At 32.3% G+C, this 27550-nt stretch overlaps 1 protein-coding gene across 1 annotated transcript in view; it reads left to right on the top strand.

Moving 5' to 3' along the window:
• The first annotated feature begins 23811 nt into the window (after positions 1–23811).
• Positions 23812–27550, top strand: part of LOC108996527 (ABC transporter C family member 2-like) — a 45503-nt gene continuing 41764 nt past the window's right edge. The window contains exons 1-4 of the mRNA XM_035688680.1: positions 23812–24001; positions 24646–25114; positions 25564–25742; positions 26154–26193. Coding sequence (XP_035544573.1) covers positions 24782–25114; positions 25564–25742; positions 26154–26193 — 552 coding nt within the window. The 5' untranslated portion in view covers positions 23812–24001; positions 24646–24781. The remainder of the gene's footprint in view (positions 24002–24645; positions 25115–25563; positions 25743–26153; positions 26194–27550) is intronic.

Raw genomic sequence — 27550 nt, forward strand, 5'->3', positions numbered from 1 at the left:
ATGAAGATCCGAAAGCTAGCCACCGGTACATCTCCCTAATTGTTTATTACATATTTTAATTGGCTATTAGGTCGATTTAAATTTTACAGAGTAAATAACCTTGTTTGTTTTCTAAAAACATTTCATCTCATCTCATCTCACCTCATCATTATAACTTTTTTAAATCTTTACATAAAATAAAATAAACAATTCAACTTTTTCAAATCTCAAAACAACAATAATATTAAAAAATATATTTTAACAATATTTTATTCAATTTTTTAACTTTAATCTCAACTCATCTCATTTCATCTCATCTCATCTCTGAAAACAAACGGGCCAGGTTGATGCTACTCTTGACAGGTTGTATAAGAATCGCTTATTAAATAAGGATTTTCTCTAAGTACTTCATAAAACTTAATAATTTAATTTTTTTTAAAAATACATACACATAAGGTGGATTCTATTACTTTTAATATCTGTCGTATAAAATTTTCAAACACTGTAAATCTCATATCAGCATTAGATATTTAATCAATCTCCTAAAAAGGATTTCAATTATAATTAATATGCTTGTTTTGCTCACTTTGATCTCTTAAACAGATATTAAAGTTATGTTTGGGTAGTGAGGTGATTTCAGATATTACGTAAAATAATAATAAATTACTTATATTTCGTAACACGCTAAATTAGCCGCATAACATTTTGTGACTTTTTATGAAGAATAATGCTACATGTACTTATAATTTTATTTATAAAAAATGTATAAAATTTATCTTCTAATTTTTTTAAAAAAGTAACATATTAATAATTGACACATAAATAATTACATTTTTTATAAATTTTTTTTAACTAGATTTAACAATTTTCTTTTAAGAATTTTGACCGTTGGGCAGTGGGTATCTGCAAAACATTGATAGCATTCATGTATAAATACGTTGAGGTATATAGAAATTAGAAAGGCCATTATTTGGTAAATAAATATTTCCATTTATATTGATCGCTTTTGTTGGGGTGGGACTGCGGGCTACCTTAACATTATCTACAGCTGGAAGGAAACTCGTGACCAGAAATGGCCCTTTCGTATTTAAGAGCATTAAAAACCTGAGAACAGAGCATTAAATATTACAGATTAATGAGGTTGAGAGTATTTGGGCAAGCAATAATAAGGCAGTACTTGTAGTCCACCCATTTCTTCATTTCGTTATACCTTATTAATTAGTAAGAGAATAATGATTACTATTCCTGCAGTCGTTTCTTTGCAAAATTTCATACATTTTTAGATTTTTTTTTAAGGATAGCATTACGTTATCTCAAAGTGAAATAATATTTAGAATCATGGTGACTAGTGAGTATGTACTGCCTTTCAAAAAAATTGAATAAATATGGAGCTAGTCAATTATTTTTTTTAAGTTTTTTAAAATTATAATAATATATTTCTCAAAATAGTTTTTTTTTCATTTAATAAAGAGTTTGTACATACAGTTTCCATTTGAGAACTGTAAATATAATTTCTCAATATATAATCCATATAAAAAAAATTAATTTTTTAATAATAGATCTTACTATATTTTAAAAAGAGTATACGTCGTTTACACAATTCATGATTGTATATAATATTACTCTATATTAAACTAAGTTGAGTTGAGATGATAAAATATTGTTAGAATATTATTTTTTAATATTATTATTATTTTAAAATTTGAAAAATTCGAATTGTTTATTATATTTTATATTGAAATTTGAAATTTAAAAAAGTTATAATAATGAATTGAGATAAGTTTAGATGGATTTAGGAGCCAAACGCTATTGTTTGCACATCGTACTCTATTTTGAAAAAAATAATAAATATGCTATTATATGAAAAAAATTATTTTTTTAATATTGAATTCTATTTTTTTAAAATGTACGGAAATTTGTATGTAATATTATTCATAAAAAAAAAAAAAAACTATTTTTCTTTTTATATTTTTTATAGTTGAGCTCACTTTTTTATATAAATTTTATAAAATGCATAAGCGAAGTTTTTATTCTCGGGGCCTTATATAAATCATTACTCTAAACACATCATATCTTACATAATTTATAAAATAATTTGTAAAAATAACATCATTATATAAAAATACCATCATTTTAAAGCATTAAAAAGAATTTCTTTACGTGGAAGGCGCGGCCATGCATTTAAGATGAGTCGTAAGCAAATTACAAAAATAGTTATATCTCTATCGTTATTAATTTTTTAAGATGTTTTTTCTCAGACAACTTAGCTCCATCAATTATTAAAAGATTAAAGAAGTGTTTTGTTCATCCTGAGTTGTAGCAACGCAAATTGGTAATCAATGCAACATGTTGATTGTTCCAATAGTGCTCAATATCAGTAAGTTTGTAAAAGAAGTATGCAAAAACAAAATGCAGACCAAGAACACTGGTATTAGACTAGTTAAATATCAGTGAAGTTCAAAATATAGATAACTTTTGTCAAAATGACCGGCATTGGACTCATAAAAAATATATAGTTTAAGTTTTGAGTACAATAATTCTAAAGTCTTCTTCAAATTTGGAGAGGCATTGTTCATCCCTCAACACATGTTTTATTTCTAAATAATCAACAATAAAAATTAGAAATTATGTATTTGTTGTGTGTATCTGTTGTGTTGTGAATTTGTTAAGAATTCTGTTTTCCTTTTGCACTGTAAAATACAATAAACATTAGAGAATAAAAAAATATTATTAAAATATATAATATAATATTATTATATTGACTTTAGAATGACTAATCAATATTGATTAATTTTTTCAATAACTTTGATTTTAGCCAAAATCTTAATTTGTAGCCAAATTTTAAATTTGATTTTTGCAGGAGGAATGCCAATGTTCTTAGAGTAAGGCTACTCTGTCGTCCAGAGTAATCCGCTCAAGTTGATCACCCGTTGTTTTTAGTTTTTACATTTTTTAATATATTTTAATATTTTTAAAAAATATTTCAATGTACTTAAAATCACTTCTTTAATCACTAGGCCTCATTTGTATTCGTAACCCATCACAACCCATCACAACCCACCTCAACTCATCTCATCTCATCATTACAACTTTTTCAAATTCTCACACAAAATATAATAAACAATTCAACTTTTTTAAATTTCAAAATAACTTTTTTAAATTTCTACATAAAATATAATAAATAATTGAACTTTTATTCTACTATTTACAAACTATCTTAACCTATCTCAATTCATCTATGAATCCAAACCACTCTTAAATAAAAAAAAATTATTAAGCAATCAACTTGAACAGTAAATTTAGGAGGCAAAGTAATTTTTTAACGTGGGGCACTCGAGACATGATTCGGCAAACTAGACAAAAAGGCAGGAAACGTCAGCAGCCTTTGGCATAAAAAGGATGGCTTTAATTCGACTATACATAAGCTTTCTTCGCTTTGAAGATAAAATCATTGGCTTTATTTTCTGGGTCAAATCGATATATGTGCAGTTTTTTGTGGCTCAACTATGGGCAGGCAATTACCAGAGAGAGGCATAATAATGATGGTTTGGTTGCAATTTTCACGAGGACTTGTTACTTTTACGCTTTCTACTTTTTTTCGCTTTCCCTCTTTTGGAGTCCCCATCCGTTTCATGAATCATAATCATGGGAGTTTTTTTTCCATGCATTATCATTAGAGCTTTGTCGAGCAAGCGCCAAACGCATAGGACGGGGGAGCTGCAATGTGGGGATCGATATATAACATATTCTAAAGCAACTCAATTGTCATGTTTAAAATACCACTTCTCTTTCTCTAAAAGCAAAATTCCTTCATCCTCTCCATTTTCATGTTCCACTAGAGTAAAGAAGAGGATGACATCCTCTCGTTCCATTTCTGGCACCACCTTATTTATAGGATTTTCTCATCTTCTTCTTCTTCTTCTTCTTCTTTTTTTAATATATTATTATTATTATTATTATTATCTTCATTGGTTCGATTTAGGTCTGATCTATTGCTTTTGGCAATTGATTGTTTACGCGAGTCTTACCACACAACTCCTTATGCAGCTGATCTATTGGTACAATGCAGAAGAATTTCGGTGCAGGACTCTCACATGCAGCTTGGCTCACACTTTTAGGACTGTAAATGAATCATTACATTCGATAGTTTGTTTGATACTCACTCGGCTAAACTCGAATCAAACTAGACTTGCGAGAAAACAAAAAATTATTTTTGAAAGCAAATATCCGCTCGATTATAGCCCTACTTGCGCATGGCCATGACATGTCATTGTGTTGAAACGCCAATGACGGGTCGGCTACATGTGCTATACTATTAGTTTTGTAATCCTAAGATTTATTAGATTTGACCTACCCCATCTCACCATCATTAGCGTGTGGACTCCATGCGACATCACAGGCGAGCGTCTGAATAAATTTGGCCACTGGCAACTTGGGCTAGTCAATGTTCTTTATCCCACTATATTTCCGTGTTTCATAATCGAAGATTTTGAGGTTACGGACATCGATCTCTAACGTGAACATTTCAGGCCAATAAAATGCAGTGCACCACCAACAATGACCGACTCTAGTGGCGGTCCCACGGTTTGTACAACAACTACAAAAATAAATCGTCATTTAAAATGATGCTCTCCTTATAAGGAATGGGTGGGGACCAATTTTTTGTTTCAAAAACTGATCTATTTTTTATTGTTGCATTATACTTATTGTAATAGGATATTGATGTGAGAGATTGATGTATGAGATTCGGAAAATACCCACCACACTATATAGATTTAATTATTTCTTAATTATTGAATGGCTCAAAAATTAAATAGCATTAAAAATATATATATATATATATTCTAAATTATAAAGGAAAACCATCTAGGGTAGCATTGTCATTGACACTTATTAAAATGTGAATTTAATCGAAATCATTGTGGTATAATGTTGGTTGCAGGGGCAAAAATGCCTTGCATGCAAAAGAGTAATGATAAAAATACAAAATTTTTGTACAACTTTTTAACAAATATTTTTAAATAGAGAGTATTTTTATAAAATAGAATTGTAGAAATATTATTATTTTACCAAAAAAAGACCACTAATTTAAAAAGGAGCTATAAAAAAGTTGTGAAATAGTTAGTTATATCTCTGCCACTCATCCACGAAATATCTCACTATTCAAGGTGGAATTAAAATTTAAAACGACGAAGAGACAGTCGTATAGTATAACGGAAACTGGGAAATGGAAAATGGAATGGAGGGTGGATCATTGGATGGGCCGTTCCCTGCCGTGGGTCTCGAGCTTTCTAATGGGTCGGGCTTGTGTCCACCCTTAGCTGTCCCCCTCTCAGTGGTCAGGTACACCAAGATTGGGAGGTATTAATTCTCAGGATTATTCGAATAACAGTTTAGGCATGTTATTATTCTCATATAATTATTATAATTTTTTTAAATTTTTAAATAAAATTATATTAAAAAATTATATTTTAATAATATTTTATTTGACTTTCTATTTTTATTTTATTTTATCTCGTATTATCTTTGTAGCCGAACGCTTTTAGACGTTAGAGTGATTTGGATTTTGGAATTATTGAACTACATTTTTTACGGTCTATCTGTCATTTTAACATCCCAATCAGTGTTTTAAATATCGTACTGTACCGGTTGATACGGTCAATATTTACTGTATTAGCCACTGATCTAATATAAGTATTGCATATATTTTATACCGACCCAAATATCGATCGATATTTCAGCTTGTATTTCGGTCCGTACATGTTGATATTTCGGCTTTTAAACTTTTCTTCTTATTGTTTTTTATTTTTTCAAATTATAAGTTTATTTTTTAACTCCCAATTTAGACTATACTGTTTATAATTTATATATATGTATTTATATATAATTTATTCATATATCAATTATTTCGAAAGGATACACAAAATAATATCGATATTGAAATATTTCATTCTAGTATTTCAACCAGTACGACGTCCGGTACTGTATTCAAAATATTGATCCCAATTTCTTTTCAAAATCTCTCATTCGTTATCTCTCAAGGAAAAAGAAAAAGCATAAGAAAGATAGAATATTATTTTCATTTTGTATTTTCTAATCACAGTTATTAACATGGATACATTTTATGTGATTGTCTATTTAAATAATCAACAAATGTAACCATTATAAATATTAAATATATTACATTAATATATATTTTTAAGAATGATAAAATTTACGATAAAAAATACATATGCCAATAATATATTTTTATTAATATTGTCTGGCATTTGGAACACAATTTGATGTATTATTGTACAGATCATCTCTAAAAGCTCAATTGTCCTTGTCCGTTAGTTAATGACTATTTTGGTCCTATTTCTTACTCATTCATCACCATAAGCCAATAAATATATTTTGAGATTTTTTCAGTTTTTTTTTTTTAACATTTGCCATGTCATTCGTTCTCAAACGAAATAAACACAAAAATATGTTGTTAAACAATTTCTCACTTCTCATCTCAACATTTGTTTTTTCACATTTTCAAATAACATAACAAAAAGTAGAAAATATACACAACATATACAAAAGAATAATATTAGATACAGATCTTAAATAGACAAATTTCGTATAAGTTCTTTATAAAACATAGATCATATTAGTAAATATTAGTTTTTTTTACACATTTTTAGAGTACTAGTACTGGTTTGAGCAAAGTTGAAGATTGGCCAAAATTTAGATAACTTTCACACAACAAAAACTCATAAAATCTCTTCTTACCTCTACTTAACGTCAACCATGTTGAGAACTTGACAAAGGCTAGAGAAACAGAGGAAAGAAAATGAAGACTATTGAATATTGCATTAAACTTCTGAATTGATTGAGAGAATAAAAGTGAAGTTGATCATAGTTCTTTACATGTATTTATACAGATATTAGAAATGAATAACAGAAAAGACTTATTAACAGAAATAACTGTCAATGAACTAATAACAGAAATAACTGTCATTGTTCATTCTTTAATTTGCCCTTTTCATACTTTGACTTTAATTCCATATTTTCTATCTTGGATGCTATACTCTAACACCTCCCCTCAAGATGAATATGAATATTGAGGATGTTCATCTTGCGGAGAGTATGATGAAAAGGTAGAGAACCAAGTGGTTTTGTAAGGATGTCTGCCAACTGTAGCCGAGATGGAATGTAGAATAACTTGATGAGGTTTTGCTGTAGCTTTTCACGAACTAGATGACAATCAATTTGGATGTGTTTAGTTTTTTCATGTTGTACTGGATTGGAGGCTATGGACATTGCAGACTTGCTCTCAATATACATCAATGTTGGCTGAGAATGGTGAATTTGTAAGTCCTGTAGTGCATAAGCCAACCATTGGACTTCACATGTTGTGGCTGCAAGGGCTCGATATTCTGCTTCAGCAGAAGATCGACTGATAGTTACTTGCTTTTTGGATTTCCATGAGATCAATGAGTTTTCCAAAAATACTGCAAACCCTGTAACACTTCTTCTTGTATCAATGCACCCTGCCCAATCACTATCTGAGAATACCTTGAGTTGCAATTCTGAGGATGCCGAGAAGAACAATCCCTGACCTGGAGTGGCTTTCAAGTATCTTAATACTCTAACTGCTGCTTGATAATGACTCACAGCAGGCTTAGCAAGGAATTGGCTTAGGACTTGAATTGAATGCAAGGTCTGGTCTTGTAAGTGTTAAGTATAATAGTCTACCAAGAAGTCTTCTGTAGGCAGATGGATCTTCATATAAAATAGAATCAATGGCTGTCAACTTCAAATTGGTTTCCATTGGAAAGGCAGTAGGCTTTGCATCAATTGTTCCCGTGTCTTGAAGAATATCCAATGTATATTTCCTTTAGCAGAGGAAAATACCTGCTTTGGATCTTGCTATTTCCAAGCCAAGAAAATATTTTAGTGGCCCCAAATCTTTTATAGTAAATTGATCATGTAAAAACTCTTTTAAGAGTTGAATTTCCTGTAGGCTATCACTGGCCAGCAGCACATCATCAACATATACTAGTAATGCCATAAAGGATGTTATGGATTTCTTTATAAAAAGAAAGCAATCAGAATTCCCTTGAGTAAAACCATAGCTAATGAGGGCAGTTGACAATTTCTCAAACCATTTTCGAGATGCCTGCTTGAGACCATAAAGGTTTTTCAAAAGTCTACAAACCTTATTTTCTGCATTAGGCATTCCAGGGGGCAGCTCCATGTAGACTTCTTCTTGTAAATCACCATGCAAGAATACATTGTTTACATCCAATTGATGAAGATGCCAGTTTTTAATTACAGCCACAGCAAGTAATAGTCTAATGGAAGTCACTTTTGCCACAGGAGAGAATGTATCAAAGAAATCCAAACCCTCTTGTTGATTATAGCCCTTTGCCACTAATCTGGCCTTATGTCTTTCTATGCTTCCATCAGCTTTATATTTGACTCTAAATACCCATTTACAGCCAATAGTTTGTTTATTTTTAGGTAGAGTAACAAGGTTCCAAGTTTTGTTTAACTCTAAAGCCTCAAGTTCATTTTTCATAGCTTTTTGCCATTCAGGAAATTGTGCAGCTTGTTTATAGGATTTAGGTTCTGAACAATTTGAAATTGAAGCAAGAAAAGCTCTATGGGAATTAGATAGTCTACTAGAAGATAAGAAGGATGAGATAGGATATGAATTACCTTTAGAACCATCATTAGAAGAAGTGAGAGGAGTTGCATTGGAAGAAACATTGATGCAATAGTAATCTTGCAAGAAACTTGGTTTCTATCTAACTCGAGAGGATTTTCTTCTGTTTGGACTGTTATTAGACTGATCATGAGGTATGAAAATATTTGGATCAAGGTTTGGCATAGAGTCATTCATGGATAGATTTTGTAATTCACTATGATTAGAACTGACAACTGGAATTTTTGGAGAGTAATCTGTACTATATGAATTCTCTGAGGCAGGAAACAAAAAAGAATGAGTATGAGAATTTGTGGGGACTGCTTTGAATGGGAAAACATTTTCATGGAATATGACATTCCTTGAAATGAAAATTTTATTGCTATTGAAATCCATGGCTTTGTAGCCTTTGATATCAGATGGATATCCAAGGAAGACACATTTTGTAGCTCTTGGATCGAATTTGTGTCTGTGATGTTGTAATGTAGATGCAAAACAAAGGCAGCCAAAAACCTTTAAATGAGAAAACTTTGGTATTTTGTTAAACAACATTTCATAAAGGTGTTTTATTATTGAGAAGTGGGGTAGGAATTCTATTTATTATATGGGCAACAACTAACACACAATCAGTCCAAAAGGATAAGGGAATATTAGCTTGAAACATTAAAGCTCTAGCTGTACTAATTAAGTGTTGATGCTTCATTTCAACTACTCCATTTTGTTGTGGAGTTTCTACACAACTTCTTTGGTGTAAAATTCTATTTTCATGATAAAAATCATTGATGAAAAATTCTGGTCCATTATCAGACCTTACTGTTTTAACAGTTGTGTTAAACTGAGTTTTTATCATATTGCAGAAATTCTTGAGTGTAAAAGAAACTTCATACTTGGTTTTAAGCATATAAACCCAAGTACATCTTGTAAAATCATCAACAATTGTTAAAAAGAATTTATAACCTGAGTAAGAAACTGTTGCAAATGGACCCCATATATCACAATGTATCAAATCGAAAATTATATTAGAACTGGTATGAGATACAGCAAAGGGAAGCTTTCTTTGTTTTGCTAATGGACATACATCACAAACACTTTGACAGTTGATAGAAATTGAAGGATCTAACTTCTTGAGAAGAAGTAATCTAGAGTAGGATGCATGACCTAATCTGTAATGCCAGATATCTGGAGGATTTTGTGATACAACAGAAGCAAAAGAGGCTGAGTTAGACTTAGGAGAGTTGCAAGAAGAAGCCTTAGGATCATCTTGTTGTAAAATGTAGAGCCCTTGTTTTTCAAATGCAATCCCAATCATCTTCTTCATGGATTGGTCCTGTAAAAGGCAGTGAGAATGAACAAAAGATAAGCAAAGGTTAGAACATTTAGTGAGTTTTGAGACAGATAAGAGATTAACAGAAAATGAAGGTACACATAGTACATTTGATAAGAAATTTTGATTGGAAAGGCAAATTGTGCCAATATGAGTGGCTGGAACTGTTTGGCCATTAGGTAGATTTATTGAAGTATTGATATCTTTGGGAGGAAAGCAATATAAAAGTGGTGAACAGATCATATGATCTGTTGCACCAGTGTCTAGAATCCAATGGTAATTGGATTTTTGAGTCAAGGAAGTAGGACATTTAGAGACATTACCAGAGAAATTTGAGGATGTAACAAGATTGCAAGTTGAAGGCTGAATAGTTGTAGAAGACTGAGAATTGTTGGCAAGAGCTATGAGTTTATTAATTTCTTCAACAGTTAAAGAAAACTTTGGTTCCTCATTGTTGGTTTGATTGCAAACCTCAGCTGAAATGGCATTATGAGCATAGTAATTTCGTTTCCCTTTTGGTCCAGTCCACCCAGGGGGATAACCATGAAGCTTAAAGCATTTTTCAATGGTATGTCCATTGTATCCACAATGTGTGCAATGAAGTGAAGCTTTCTTGGATCTTTCTTTTGAGAATCAATATGAAGAAGTTGCTGGGTTCAACTGTTTTACCATCAGTGCATGAGTTTCACTAGAAACTGAATTGCTAAGTTGTCTTTGAGACTCTTCTTGAATTAATAGAGAAAACACTTTGGCCATAGTTGGTAAGGGAACAATAAGAAGTAATTGACTTCTGACAGAAGCATACAAATCATTCAAGCCAACAAGAAACTTCAAAACATAATCAGATTGTTGTCTTTGCATCAAGAAAGTAAAAAGATCACATGTACAAGATGACATTTTTCCACATGTGCAGGTAGGAAATGGACGATAACTCACATGCTCATCCCAAAGTGTTTTGAAAGCACTGAAATATTCTGTGATCGAGGAAGAACCTTGATCAATGCAACTTAAAGACTTTTCAAGATGAAATACTCTTGGTCCATCACTTCTCAAATACCGAGTCTTTAATTCATTCCAAAGATCCAAGGCTAAAGCAACATACAACAGACTGTTTCTAATTTCCTTGGAAATAGAATTGATCAACCAAGAAAGCACTAAATTGTTTGCACGCAACCAGGCTGTGTGTGCAATGATCTGTGTGGTGGAAGGTGGGTTGATAGAACCATCAACAAATGCAACTTTATTCTTGACTGTCAATGCTATAACAATCGATCTACTCCAAGCAACATAATTGTCTCCATTGAATATCTCAGAAACTAGAAGAGCACCTGGATTATCACTAGGATGAAGATAGTAAGGACTGGAAGAGTCATCTGATGGATTAATGATCACAGAATTCGTAGAATTTTCAGAGGCCATTTCAAGAATAATAAAGAATACACAGATTTGCAGATCTTGAAAAACAAATCTTGAGAGAAATTGGAGATCGTATCAAGAGTCACTACAAGATTTTGAGAAAATATTGTAGTGCAGAAAATAGAAAAATCAAGTTCCAGAAAAGAAAGATTTGTGGAATGTTATAATCTGATACCATGTTGAGAACTTGACAAAGGCTAGGGAAACAGAGGAAAGAAAATGAAGACTATTGAATATTGCATTAAACTTCTGAATTGATTGAGAGAATAAAAGTGAAGTTGATCATAGTTCTTTACATGTATTTATACAGATATTAGAAGTGAATAACAGAAAAGACTTATTAATATAAATAACTGTCAATGAACTAATAACTGTCATTGTTCATTCTCTAATTTGCCCTTTTCATACTTTGACTTTAATTTCATATTTTCTATCTTGGATGCTATACTCCAACAAACCATTCCTCGTCTTTTTTAAATAAAAAATAAATAAAAAAAGCCCATAAAATGACAAAGTCGTGGATATTTTATTTTTGTTGGGTATATTACCATTCACAAATCAATTCAGATCATTTGAGATTATCTCGGTATCCAAACACAATCTTTAAGATCTTGATATCTAATTATCCTCTGATGCCCTAGTCCAACAGAAAATGATGCTGGGTTTAGTGACAACATAACACCTCCACCCCTCATAAGTAAACGGTAGTAGAAATAAGTGTAATATTGTACATATGTACATATTCTAACTTTGATATGGGCTTTAAATATATTTTTTTAATCCTTTTGGGAAGTATTTGGAGCCCATTTTGCGACACAGTTGTGGGCTTATCTTGTTGGACGGAGCAGATGGTGCCATTGTCTAATCAACAAGCCGGGGGTTTTTCCCTCAACTCCTACTTGTCCAAATTCAAATGAAAGAAAAAAGACGTAATGTCAAGATTTTTTAATATTAGGAGTATTTTTTTTTAAATTTATAAAAGCAATATTGGAGAAATCATTGATGGATTGAATATTTTTAAAGTTTTTATTGGGATTTTAAAGTCGACAACTCTTTTTAATTTCAAATTTATTATTTAATCATTATAATTTTTTCAAACTTTTAAATAAAAAATAAAAAATAATTAAACTTTTTAAATTCGAAACAAAAATTATATTCTAATAATATTTTTATTCACATTTTTCATTTTACTTTTCTAAAATTCCATAAAACATATTAAAATTCAAATAATTTTATACTATCTACAGATCACCTCATATCATCTTTACTATCCAAACGTTAACTTTCAAATCGGTACGTATATTCCATCCGATACTTAAACCATAAATAACAATTCCAATGCCGCGGACAAATGCATGTACGGTATATTTTGTAGCAATGTACGTCGTGCATGTAAACTTTCATTACGTCCGTAAACCAAATTGTCTTCCATTGCTGACAAAATGCACGCCGTGAAAACGAAAGGAGAGAATTGATGATAAGTTTGTCCCTTGGAAAGGTGTGAATAACATTGTAACGAACAAGTGGAATCTAGCTAGCTTCTAATGAATCAGCTCCACTAGGAAAAAGTTCACTCATCAGTACGATAAAAACGACAAAATCATTTTAGAACTTTGAATGTTATATCTACCAATCAAATCCAAAATACTTTAACAATAAAGAGATTATATAAAAATAAATTTATAAATATTTAACGTAGTTTAACGTAGTATATTAGATTATAAAATTATATATTTTTATTATGATAAATTATATTTATAATTATAGAGTATGCAAAGCGTCGCGCACTCATTTAAGAAAAATGAATAAATATAAAATTTACATAAAAAATTAATTTTGTAATAATGAATCATACTCTTAAGAGTGTGCGATGCTTACACAACTCAAGAATGTATATAATATTACTCTTTTATTATAAAATATATTTAATATACCATATTAAATTATATAAATTTATTTTTATAGAATGACGTATGTTGGTCAGCCAACGATCTTTTATCTTGTAAATCAATATTTAGAGATTGTGATGGTGTGGGGTGTGCATAAATCTGATAGTCGGAAACTGATACATTGAACATTTGTAAGATGGGTTATGCTCCTAGCTGATCGGGTGTGTAGCTCTCTTTTACACCTGCAAATGAGAAACTGCCACATAAGAGATGCAGCAAAATAAACTTTACACTCGCATGTATGTGATTACATTTTTTTTCTTTATGCTCTCTCTCTCTCTCTCTCTCTCTCTCTCTCTCTCTCTCTCATAAAATAATCTCACATTCGAAACCCCTCATCCCTCTCATCCGATTGTTGCCCCTCCTCAACCTCAAGGAGGACATTGTCGAGATATCTGTGGATGCCGAGAGATCATATCTTTAAGGTTGTTGAGAGATCTGTGGCCATCGTTGAGAGCTATGTTTTACGTTCAAAAATTGTTTACTTAGATTAAGGTTATCTCGAAACAATTGCTTGAAATTATATCTTCAGATGATTTCATTCGAGATTATGACACCAAGAATCTTTCCTCCTTATATTCCTTCTATGTGAAAGCACAGCGTACAGCCCATCCAACGGCTTGATACTATATTGTTGATTCCTCCAATGGCTTGATACTCTACCACTCCATAGACAATGACCCTTTCAAGCCAAAAGGCAGAAAAGCTCAAAAGCTTCTTCTTTTTGCGAAACTTTATCATGAATCAATACTTTCCAATCATCTATATGAGGATTGGGGAGAGTGCGCGGGGGAGAGGGGAGAAAAATTAAAAAGGTTGATTCAATACACTATCACATATTATAAATCACATAAATCTCACATTTGTTGAGATGTTATTGGTTGGTGTAAAAAAGGAGACTACACCCAACCTGCTCTGAGCTTTTCTCTTAATATAGCAGGAGAGGATAGCAAGAGAGGAAAAGACTATGGGAAAAAAGAAAAAAGTAAAAGGATAAGAAGCCTTCTCCCTTACCCAAAAAACTTGAGTGGTAAAGGGCACAAAAAATGTTAAGAGAGAGAGAAAGTGTGTGAAATATTAAGAGCTGCACAGATTACAAAGTTTAGAAATTGCATGGATAAAGGATACAAAAAAAGGAGTGGTAATTGAGAACTGAGAAGCCTGCCTTTTTGGCAAACTATGATGGAGAAATATGCAAATCATGGATGGAGTGATATCGAGAAAAAGTGACAGATCATTACCTATCACTATTCTGTCTCATCTTTATAAATTTTGTCAAGACAAGTCCTGCGTGTTTGTCTCTCTATTTTTACCTCTCTTCAAATGATGCCGTAATATAGAGGTAAAAGTGACATGTTTTTACTTAGATAAGTGTTATTATTATTATTTTTTTATAAAAATAAATTTCTAAACTAATATATCTTTGTCTGATATATTAAATTTATGTTATAGTAAAAATAATTTTATAATTTAATATAAAATTAATCGTTTAGATTTAGAGATGGGTTGAGATTATTTATAAATAATAAAATAAAAATTGAATTATTTATTATATTTTATTTAAGAATTTAAAAAAATTATAATGACTGATATGAGTGATTGACAATTGTTACGATAAGACATTTTTGTGTATTTTTTTTTTAAATATTAAAAAAGAAAAAAGGAATGCAATGTTCGGTAACACTTGCTAGTCACTCTTCTCGGAATTGCCAAATATTTTTTTTTAAATATTTTTTGGAAACTCCTTAAACATTTTAAAAAAATCATAAACTTATTAAAAAATATTTTATCAACCATTAAGGAAGAAAAAAAAAAAGTCAATTAGTGAAGAGTCTCGATGGGAATATCATTTCCTTTAGGAGAATGGGCACTGCTAGGGTCACCAAGAGGTGTCCCTACACTGATAGGTGCATTTTGTACTCTTTTTGTGTATTTTTTTTAAAGCATTTTTAGTCACTTTTATTATTTAAAAAAAATCATAAACTCATTAAAAAAATACTTTCTTAATTATTAAATAGAAAAAAATAGAACCCACTCTCAGTATGAATAACTTATTTCTTAATATCTTACGTTAAATCATGTCACTCTATTAATTTACTTTCATATAATATATTTAGAACATTTTTTCTTAGATTCTCATAAATCTTATTACGAGGATTCACTCATTATTGTTTCCAGATAATTCGACTTTAATCTTTGCCTATGTTAGCATACTGTAAATAAACACTATAATTCTTATGCAACTCATATCATATTTTTGTTCTCAATCTCGTAAAAATCAAATAATTGTACAAATATTTTAGAATTATTTACACTATTATATTTTAAATAGAAAGTATTTCTGTAGAATAATATTATTTTTATAAGTTATTTTAAAATATTCATCATTTAACATAGACTTGTTTAAAAAATTATGTGTAAATCATTTTCTATTTTTTTTTATAAATCTTATAAATCAAAATAACTTAGAGAAATATTTAAAGGGAAAAGCTTCAAACAGGTCGGGTGTCCTTCCCCCTTTTACGCCATCCAATTCAATTGCGACACGTAATAGTCTTATGGGAGTTACCGTTGGTGCGAGTCCAGCCTCCCATTTACCTTACTCTAGTATCTCTTCCTCTCTTCCCTCTTTGCTCTTCTCTCCCGAAGCTCTCACTCTTCTAACCCGAAATTCTCCCTCTTCTCTCTTTGAAACCCAATATCTTCTCCGTCTCTCCTATCCAGTATCGTCGAAAACCTCTCTCTCCTCTCCCTTCTTCCCATTGTCAAAAATGTCTCCCCTTTCTGTCGAACCCATCCCATCTCTGGAACCACTCGAACTTGAATCCACTCGTAGATATGATATTTTGTCTGGGTTTGTATTATTTAGCATATATGTAAAACTTGGTATGTATTGAATAATCTTATGGTATTAATGGGAGAAATTGGCAGTATGATATTTTTGTATGACAATGGAGAGTGAGTTGGTTTTGGTTGTATCTGATTTTTTTTTTTGGTTGGTCTATGGTTGTCCATCTTGCACAAATGGATGCAAAATCATAGTTTTACAATGACCTTAGAGATTATTTGGATACCAAGCTTTACAGATTATTTGGAAAACGATTGCGGGAGAGCGATTGAGTGGTGAGACGTTTGAAGGGGAGAGAGAGAGAGAGAGAGAGAGAGAGAGAGAGAGAGAGAGAGAGAGAGAGAGAGATTTAGTGAGATCGACCGTGGGGAGGAGGAGAGAGAGGGAACAAATTTGTTTTTTTTGGTTTTTTTTTTTTTTTGGGGGGGGAGGCGACGATAGGTGGAGTTGGGTTGTGGGGACGACGATCGATGTCACAGTGAATATTAGGGTTCTTAAGGGGGGAGGGGGCCGACGGATACACTGCATGCACATCTATTTTTCATCTTGCTTGAGTTTCTACGTGTCTTAGTATTATTAGTGGGTGTAAAACTTCATTTTACACCAATCCGGCTATTAGCCACACCCATATTTGAAAAGAGTCCTAGACCATAATTCTTTTTATAAAGTTTTTATAGTACTGATGAACCCTTTTCCTGTCTTTTAACGAGGCTCTGGGAGTTTCATTTGTTATGCTACTTGTCATCGTGGTTCAGTTGTTGTTATATAATATATTTATATATAAATAAAAAAATCTTACATTTTTATATTTGATTAATAAGAGCACATGTGATGTAATGTATTTGAATTATTCTATTCTCAAATAGCTGCGTAGACTATCCACATTATTTAAATAATAAGATTTAATTTATAAAACTTGAAATTCAATATTTATTTTTTAAATCAAATTATGTTATATAAAAATGTAGAGATTATAAAATCAATAACTTTATTAATGCATGTTGTTGACGTGTTTCGCACACAGGGTACTAGGCTTAATTACCTATAGCACAAAGAAGATGAGAGGCTCAAGATTGAAGGGTTACATCCGATGCCTAAGTTAGTTTTGTGTTTTTTGAAGAGAAATCCAGTAAGCAAGAGAGCATAAGTCCTGAATTCAAGCATGGCGCATGGATTTTAGACTGTTTCTCGAGATGGTGCTATGTACCCCATGTCAGAGGCCTTTGTCTCCCATATAGGATACCATGTTGTCATCTTTAATGTAGCATGGCCTCCCCAGGCCACGGCTCAGTGGCAGGTGGGTGGGTATAACTACTTTTCTTGCTCTCTGTCAGGGACAAGAGGTTTTGTTGGATCTTTTTCTATGTCACATATATGATCCCTAAATGCGGCGTGGTTTTGTGCATCTGCAGTGTAGTTTTAGGGTAGGTGGCGTCATATCTTTCCACATCAACCAGTTTCCTGTGCAAGTCTTGGGTCTTTTTCTTCCTTATGCAATTCATGGGCCAACTGTACTGTTGATCACTGGACCTTTAAGATAAACTCAGTCTGGCCCGGGAAGGATGTAAATATCCCTCCTAGTTAGGCCTAGCTCGATAGGGGATGCAAATATTCATTTCAGTTATCCTGTCAATTCCTACTGTACGTGTACGGTTGAGAGTTTTGTCTTATTTTCTTACTTCCTCTGCCCCCCTTTTTTTTAAATTTTTTTGTGCTATACAAATTATGACATTTGACGTGTGGGCTGCCTATCATGCACATTTGTCCGTTTTGCTATGTCGGGGGTTGCGTTTGACAACTTGATCCCATGCTCACTCGTGTAGCAGAAATCACGAGACCTGTCACTCCGTCGTTTCGTTCCTAATGACACATATCACTCTCCTGCTTGGGCAGCTCGATCGCCGCAGTTGCCTATTTAAACCCAAGCCCCTACTGCTTTTACCTTTATGCTTTCTTATTCGCTCGCTCTTGTTGTGTCCCGCATTTGTTTCCTCTTGTTTTAGTTCTTCTCTATTCACTTTCTTCTCATTCGCATTCAAATCCTTTCCTTCTCCCTCGCATTCTTCCTTCAATGGTGCCCTGTGATACTCCATATAATAAGGATAAGGGTAGGTGGTGTATGAGATCTCACATTGTTTAGTAAGGAGAAGTTCTTACTCTTTATAAGATTCTAATGTGTGTGATACCTTAGATGATAAGGATAAATGTAGGTGATGTATGAGATCCCACATTGATTGAGAATGAGAAGTTCTTAGTCTATATAAGTCCCAATGTGGCTCCAATTATATCATTGACTAATCCTTTTGGAGTATAGACCATGTGGTTTGGGCCTTCCATTGAGGCGTTGCAAATGGTATCAGAACTTATCCCAACCAGAAATGTGGGTCTTTAGCTATGCCACTTACAACGGACTAGCTTGACTAGGACGTCGGGAATTTAAGGGGGGTAGATTGTGATACCCCATATGATAATGATAATGGTAGATGATGTATGGGATCCCACATTGCTTGAGAAGGAAAAGTTCTTGCTCTTTATAAGGTTTCAGATAAGGCTCAAATTGTATCACTGACTAGTCCTTTTGGAGTATAGCTCTTGTGGATTGGGCCTTCCATTGGTGCGTTACAAATAGTATTAGAGCTACCCCATATGATAAGGATAAATGTAGGCTGTGTATGAAATCCTTCATTGCTTGGGAAGAAGAAGTTATTGCTGTATTATTGATTAGTTATTTTGGGGTATAGATCATGTGATTTAGTTCTTCCATTGTGGGGTTACAAATGGTATCAAAGCTACCTCCTATGATAAGGATAAAGGTAGGTGATGTATATGATCCCACATTGCTTTTAGGAGAAGTTTTTGCTTTTTTTAAGGTTTCAGTGAGACTCCAATTGTGTCATTAACTAGTCCTTTTAGAGTATATGCCATGTGATTTGGGCCTTCCATTGGGGCGTTACACGCCTAAGAACACCTTCCGTTTTGCTTCCCGGGGTTCTCATTCAACCTATTCGGAGGGACCTTCTAAGATTCATGGGAGTCTAGATCCCCCAAGGTCCGCGATGAGTCTCAGTTCTTCGAGGGGTATTGTTGGGCCTCAGTTGTCACTTTTGCAGACTTGAGGTCGTTCAGATCATCTTTTGGAGCACCTGACTCCACCAACTTTGAGGCTCCAACGACTTGCTAAGGGGCTATCGACTTAAAGGGCTTTGCCACAAAGGTGGCATTGTACCCCTCGATGTTCACCAATGGACTATGACTTCCTTTCTATCGCCCGGTTCAATAAATCTTGAACTTTCTCTGCCTTGCTCCATTACAACTTCACCTTAATGCGTAAAGGATTTTGCTATCATGATGCCTCATTTGGCACATGGTCTTGGGATCCATTGACGAAGGTAAACCATACCTGACTGCCAAAGAATTCTTGTTCACGCATAGAGTGCTACGTTTGGGCAGTAATTTGTGAAACTTTCGCTCTCGTTCGATATACAAGATTGCCCTCCTAGAGTTCCGCTTTTCCCTTGTCGAATATTGGTTTAGACGATTTTTCTTCCTTACGCAATTCACGGGACAACTCTATTGCTAATAAAGTCAACCCGGCTCGGGAGGTATGTTACATCCCAATCAGAGAGGATGCAAACATCCCTTTTAGTGCTCATGAACCCAAATTCGACGTCTACTCTTTTTCATACCGCCGAGCCAATCCTAGAAACATAAGTACGTGGACAGATTATCTCGAGTGGCCTACCAATATTAATATCGGCAATTATTAATTCTACTTTTACATGCACTCGAATTATATATATTATCTATTTAATTTAAAATAAGAGATTCTTTTGCATCCCATGCTTTCCCGTCTATTTAGCACTCTTTATTATTATTTTTTTTTTGAAGCATATGCAGCACTCTCTTGATGATATAATAGACACACCCTAAGCTCTGGCTTTGGATCCGAAAATATTGGGTTGTAGCTTTGAAAAGATTGCGCGATCATTGTTCGATGAAAAACAGGGAAATCATAAGTTATGCAGATGAGACATTGTTAAATTTCTTACATTTGTGCTTTGTTTGGGATAAATTATTTTATTATTATTATTTAAGTATGATTTAAAATATTTTTAACACCTAAATGGAGCTTAAACTATAAGGATTGTATTTTATGCACATTCAATAATAGTGATTTTTTTTTTTTAAAAAACGATTGTACGATGTAATTTGAGGAAAACTTCTAAGCAATTGATAATACTTTTTAATAAGGGGCCATTGAGAGGGGTTCTGACAATTTTTATAAGTGAAAAATGCTTTTTTTTTTTAATTTTGTGTATTTTTTTTTATGTATTTTAAAATTTTGTAAACATTTAAAAAAAAATAAATTCACAAATTAATTTAAAAATATTTTTTTAATCATTAAATAAAAGAAACCCACCATCAATAACTCGAAGCATTTCCCTTTTAATAACTAAGCAGGAGTTGTAGGGTCTGATTGGGTTTATTGTTGCTTTTATTTTTCTTTTTATAATAATGATGTATTTATAATTTATTTTTTATTAATCAATACAATCATACTACTACATTAAAAATAAATTTTAAAATTTCAAAAATATCTTTTATTTTATGTAAATTTATAAAGTTTTGAATCAATTTTCTTTGTTTATTATTATTGTTGTCGGTTCATTTTCAGATCAGAAAGTAGACTTTGAAGCACTTAATTGTTGAGGCCCGTTGAGAGAAACTCTTTCCTAACGGTCATTCCTAACCGTCTAACCAAACCTTCAACTCACAGTCAACATTTTTCTTTTACTTTTGTATTTTTTTTTAATTTATTCCTTTAAATAAATAATTTTCCTGAGATTTGGGCACGTGCGAAACGATTACTTGTGCCACAAGACACTCCGATCAAATGGACTTAATTCCAATATTATTGTTTTTTCAGGAACAGCGACTGCGCTCGATTCTTCATTGCTGTTTCTTCTGCGCCAAATTTCGACTAATAATACAGATTGAATAATGCTCTGAAAATTATATTCTAGTAGTAGTAGTGCCGTAGTGGTTGTGGGATTCGGCAGCCCAGCGACTTGGTCAAAAAGCTAAAACAATTCTGACTTTATCTTTCAATACTTTTCATCACTTATCTGTAAATAAATTTAAAATAAATATAAAAAAATTTATTTTTTTAATAATGAATTATTTAAAAAAAATACGCAAAATTTATATATTCTAAGACTGACATTATTTTTAAATAAATTTTTAAAGTGAACTTCTTTACTATACAAAACAATAAATAAAAAATAATAAAAATAATATATATATTTATATATATGAATTGCTCCCTTTATTTTTCGAGGTAATGTCGAAAGTTTAATAAAAAAAGAATAAATATAGATAAAAGTTATTATTGGAGGTATTCATTTTGCACACATGATGTGGCATCATCTAGATCACACATCTCTTCAAGTAAGTATTGAGAACAATTAACTAGAAGCAGCCACGCAGTGAATGTAAAGTGTACTCTACTATAATGACTTCTCTTTAACATTACTCATAAGAAAAGGGAGGTAAAAAAAAGTTGTTCAAAGATACCAAATAGTGGCTAACATCCACATGATTTGAGCATTGATGGCAATTGTATTTTACTTCCTAAGTGCTAGGAGAGTGCAAAGGACATCCCCATGAAAAGTGTGCATTTCCAGATTTGCACGAGGATGGGAGGGACAGCTTGTATATATATATATATATGTATGCTTTCTATACTAGAACACAAACATACAGCAACTCAAGGAGTGGTCCACATACTCAGGTAGTACTCAATTATATGTGCATGAAAGTATATAGCCTTATATCTAAATCTGTGTTTAGATATTGAAATGAGTTAAATTGAATAATGAATGATAATATTTTATGAATCTCATTGGATGATTTTAACTTTTTTAAATTGAGACAAGTTTAATTTATTTATAACAAATTAAAAAAACTAATAAATTCTATTAATAATTAATTTAAAATGAGTCGACAATCGAATATATATCTAAGTCGCTTTAAGAATTAGTATGTGCGTAAAGTACATGAAGTTGCCCAAATGTGTGGGAATCTCATTCAATCGACTGTCCAGTCCCTTTATTACTGTAAAAAACAAAAGAAGGAGACATATAATTTATTTAACTTTTTGATACAAAGTCCTCGTACTCGATTATTCCTAGAAGTCTAAAAACTTTAGAAAGAAGCTTAATCAATGTTCATGAATATTGTCTTGAATCTTTATCATATCCCTCAAAGAATTATATTTAATTATGGGTAAAGTATTTAACATCTAATTAGCTTTTTGTTTCTATATTTGGATATTTTTAATTGGTTGTAAATTTTTTATAAAGTATCATCTTTTCATGATTTAAAATATTAACATAATCTTTTAATACTTTATCATCTTTCTATTTTAATAATTTAATTCCGCATTTTATTTAATATTCGGTAATAAATGAAGTTACTTTTTTTTTTCACCAATAACATAATGCGTATAGTTTGAATGAAATGAATGAAAATTTTATTTATCATCTTATATATATATTTAAATAAAATAATAAAAATAACAAATTATATATTATTGTGTAGTGCAAGAGAGAATTTGCAACATTTCTCAGGTCATATTATGAAGAAAAATAATAAACACATATTACTTTTTATAGTATTTTATATAATAATATTTTAAAAAAAAGTTAATTTTATAAATTAACTTATAAAAATAATATCATTTTATTAAAATACTTTTATTTTATCACATGTATTGTGAAGACTCGGGTTATTCTATTAGAATAGTCCGTTCAACTTGATTGATAGTTTAAACGTGTGTTTTTATTTTTTTTATATTTTTTAATATTTTTAAAAAAACAAAAAAATTCATCAATAAATTAAAAATTACTTTTTTAATTATTTAATAAAAAAGTAAAAAATATATATATAAATAATTAAAATGAGTGGGTAAAATAAATAAACAAATTAACGTGTTATGAATATCGTTGTTACTCTATTAAGAATAGGAGCAAATGATTGAACAATATCAGCAGTGAAAGATCCATTCCACACGTTCATTGGAATTCCCGACCTTTTCTGAGCAATCTGAGCAGCCAATGGCATGAGTCCTGACCACACACGTTCCCCCGCACAAGCCAAGCATAGTTTTTACATTATTTACAGCGTGACAAACTCAAAGATCTGAAAATCTCCCAAAATTCAAGGGCCCATAAATAAATTATTGTTCGGTCGGTTTGAAGATTTAGTTTGAGACGAAATTTTAAAATTAAATAAAATATGTTTTTATTTTTAATTAAAAAAATTTGAATTATTTATTATATAAATATTTAATAACATTATAATAATTAAATAAAATAAATAGAGATGAATCTAATCTTAATAAACTCATAAATAAAGAAAATAGTCCATTTATTTATTTTGTTTTTTTATCGTAAGCGGTGACGACGCTGGGCTCCTACAAGCTGTCCGAGTCCACCCACTAGCATTTGGTTGGTTGCGAATCTATTCCGTTCCCGGTCTGTCTGCCTCTCACTCTGTATCACATTCCCTCGATTCCAGCGCCGACAGGTCCGCCATTCTTTTTCTCAAACCTTTTTCCGGGAATTTTTCGCTGAAAAGACCTTTTTGTTCATACGCTTCTTATTTTCTTTCTTTTTTTTGATCTGAGAAAATCGTGGACAGCGACGAAGTATAGAGTTCCTTTTTTGTTATTTTTGGGTTCTGGGATTTTGTTTTCTTGTTTGATTTATGCCACAGTTTTAGTGTAAACGCGAAGCAAGGGTTGAGAGGTACGCCGGGTTTATTTTTGTGTGTTGTTTTAGTTTGAATTCTGTTCCGTGTTTTATTCACTCGAACATAAATGATATTTTGTTCTGTTTTTCTTTTTCTTTTCACCCCAAACTGCTGGTTTAATGCTTAATTCGGTCACTGAGAAAATGAGCATGAATGAAAAGCAATTGTAGATTTAAATGAGATTAATTACATCTTGGGAACTGGAAGATAATTTTTTGTTGACTTGAGACTTTTATAAACGATTAATACAAGGGAAGAGGTAGTTCTGTTATTTCTAAGCAGTTCTCCAGATTATTACGTCAATAGAATTTAGGATAGTTTTATTTTGTTCGAATTGAAATTCTGACGCTCATGAATTAGACTCAGGGTTGTTTAAATTTTACGGAAAGTATAGTTTGCTTTCGCAAGAGTCTTGCTCCCTTTTCCTGGACTAGGAATTTTCCAAACCGTCAAAACTTCTTGACAGAGCTAAGGAAACGTAGCATGTAAATCAGTCCAACTAAACCAACGCATGTACTAGGTTCAGTTTTGAGTCAAAAGTCTGTTTTTCTCCCGTTTACTTTTTTCTCTGGGATTGGGAGTGGTCTCGTTGGCTGTTAGTCTCTCCTTTGAGGCTGAACTTGGTTGAATCTTATTGCAGGAATAGCTCAGTGTAGACTTAGAAGCATCGGACTCATATCAGTTGGGAAAGACTATTTCGGCAGGAGAAAAGGAGAGTATTTCTGATTATGTACTTGTAAGCGAATACCTTGTTCTTGTGGAGGAGTAATTCAGAAATGGCTTTTGAGCCATTGGTTTGGTATTGTCGGCCGGTGAAAAATGGGGTGTGGGCAAGGGCTGTGGAGAATGCATTTGGGCAGTACACACCGTGTGCAGTTGACTCTCTGGTAGTCTGCATTTCTCATTTGGTTGTTCTGGGTCTGTGCTGCTACCGGGTATGGAGGATCAAGAAGGATTTCAAAGTCCAGAGGTTCTGTCTGAGGTCGAAGTTTTATAATTATGTTTTGGGTTTATTGGCTGCTTATGGTACTGCCGAGCCTTTGTTTAGATTAATTATGGGAATTTCAGTCTTAAATTTGGATGGGCAGACTGGCCTTGCACCATTCGAGGTGAGCTCATTCTTTTGATTGTTTAGTGCCTTGTGCTTTTTTTTTTTTGCAAAATTTTTTCCTGGTTTCACCTGCCTCTTCTATTTGGCGCACACAAAGCATACGGAATTCAAATTTTGGTACGTGTAGGCATAGACCTAACCATATGCATGTGGTGTTCAATCTAATTTGTTTTCGAGAGAAGACAAATCAAATTGTTTGTGGGAGTTTAAATCATTATATCTGATGTTTTTTTGTTGTTTTGAAAATTTCATTATCTCAATTGCTCACCGTATATTGAATACATTTGATTTTGGTTACTTTATTAGTTTAATTTGGATGTTTTGTACATTGAAACTTAGATTAGTTCAAGAAACTAGGGATATTTCAAGCACATTTGGCGTTTCTTAACTTCTGCCATTATTTCTTTAGTCTACTTCAAAATCTTTATATTGATCCTTTGTTCGCAGATTGTTTCTCTACTCATTGAGGCTCTTGCGTGGTGCTCTATGCTGGTCTTGATTGGTGTAGAAACTAAGGCCTACATCCGTGAGGTTCGATGGTTTGTCAGATTTGGAGTCATTTATGCTCTAGTTGGGGATGCTGTAATGCTCAATCTTGTTCTTTCAGCACAGGAGTTTTATGATAGGTTTGCGTTTCTCTGGTTACTTGAATTGGATACCTCCTTGGCCAGTGATAATACAACTTCATTTTAATATTCTCTCTCTCTCTCTCCATTTCTCTTCTCTCTCTTTCTGGCATAAACACACATGAAAATATCCGTATTTATTGAAGTATGGACTTTGAGTTCGTTTTTATGTTTCTACTTAAATATAAAAAAAAGAGTTCTTACTTATGTTTCTAACTTTCATTCTTGTTAAAAAAATATTCTGTATGAGTTACTCAAAATTGGCCTGGGTTCATATGAATGTGTTAGTGCAATGGTAGTTCGCTTGGATTAAATCATTGGATTGAAGAAGACCAAAGCATTATCTTCTTCAGTATGTTTTGCAAAGGTTGGTGGTGGAAAGACAATTGAAAGTGTTTGTTCTCTGTGCAGGTCCATTCTGTATTTATATATCAGTGAGGTTGTAGTCCAGGTTGGTTGCTCTTGAGTTCTTACCTACCCTTTACACTATTTTTTTTTTTTTTTAAATTTTCAAACCTTACTTGTGTTAAAGAGGTTGCAAGTATTTGGATTGAGTCTGTAGCCACCCCTAGGGCCTAGGGGTTGGCTCAAGTGGTAAGGGCCTTGGCCTTGGCCTTGGAGGTATGATTTCCCAAATTCTAAGGTTCAAACTCTTGAGTGCAAAACATTTATAGGGGTCATGCCCCATTGGTGAAAACTCAATGGTTTACCTGATCCGCGTGATTTGGGTGCGCTACATGGGTCTGGGGCTTAACTGGGTAAAAGACATATTGTGTTTGCAAGGTCTCTTGGTTCCTCATCTCCAAAAAAGTATTTGGACTGAGTCTGGTAATTAGCTCTACCACTTTGTTAGTTTTTGGAGTTAAATAATGTCAAGCTAGTTTTGTTCAATGAAATATGAAGCAGACACACACAGACACACTAGCACGCTTCAAGGCAAATGTCACATATATTTTCAAGCATGGGTTGGGAAGGGTAGATACCAGAAAAAATTTGCAGCAACCTCATTTAATCCTGTAGATTTGTACATGAATCAGTAGAATCGAAGCTTCTTCAAAGTTGTTGATTCACCTAGAATTCTAGGAACTAGAGTATCAAATCTTTGTTGATTCTGAAAAATGCTAAAGAATTGGTGAAGAGAAAAAAATGATCTCAAATTTCTTGCTCAAACTCCAAATCTCCCTGATGGCTACAATATTATGAGTTTATAGAAAATCAGAAGTAAATCTTAATGAATAAATGACTGAAAGACCCACGCCTGAAAAGAGAGTATTCAAAACACCCATGACTAGAATAAGAAATGAAATTAAAAAATAAAACAAAATCAGCTCCATTTGGGATTATAGTTATAATAAAAACTGAAAATACAATTAGAAAAATCAGTCCTATGTTATTCTTGACGGTCTAGGATTGTCATGTAATCTTCCATTTAACAGATTTCTTTCTTTGACTGAATAATTCCTCCTATCCCTTCTCATTCATTAAGTAGTCAAAATAGATTACACCCCATTAGCCATTCGAAATCTGACTTCCTATCCTATAGGGATTCAAATCTTGGATAAGATATGTTTCCCATACTTATCTACTTAATCTAAATATTCAACTTACAAATCATATAAATCCTATACAACTGTACAAATATGTCTATACCCGAAATACATAGATAACATAGGAATTAATTCAAATAAATATAATCTACTAATATTCCCCCTCAAATTGATACCGGTGTATCTACTAGCATCAATTTGCTAACTAGGAATTGATGCCACTGTCTTGTCATCACTTTTGTGAATATATCAGCTACTTGA

The sequence above is a fragment of the Juglans regia genome, chromosome 3 (genome assembly GCF_001411555.2).
Source record: "Juglans regia cultivar Chandler chromosome 3, Walnut 2.0, whole genome shotgun sequence".
NCBI lineage: Eukaryota > Viridiplantae > Streptophyta > Magnoliopsida > Fagales > Juglandaceae > Juglans > Juglans regia.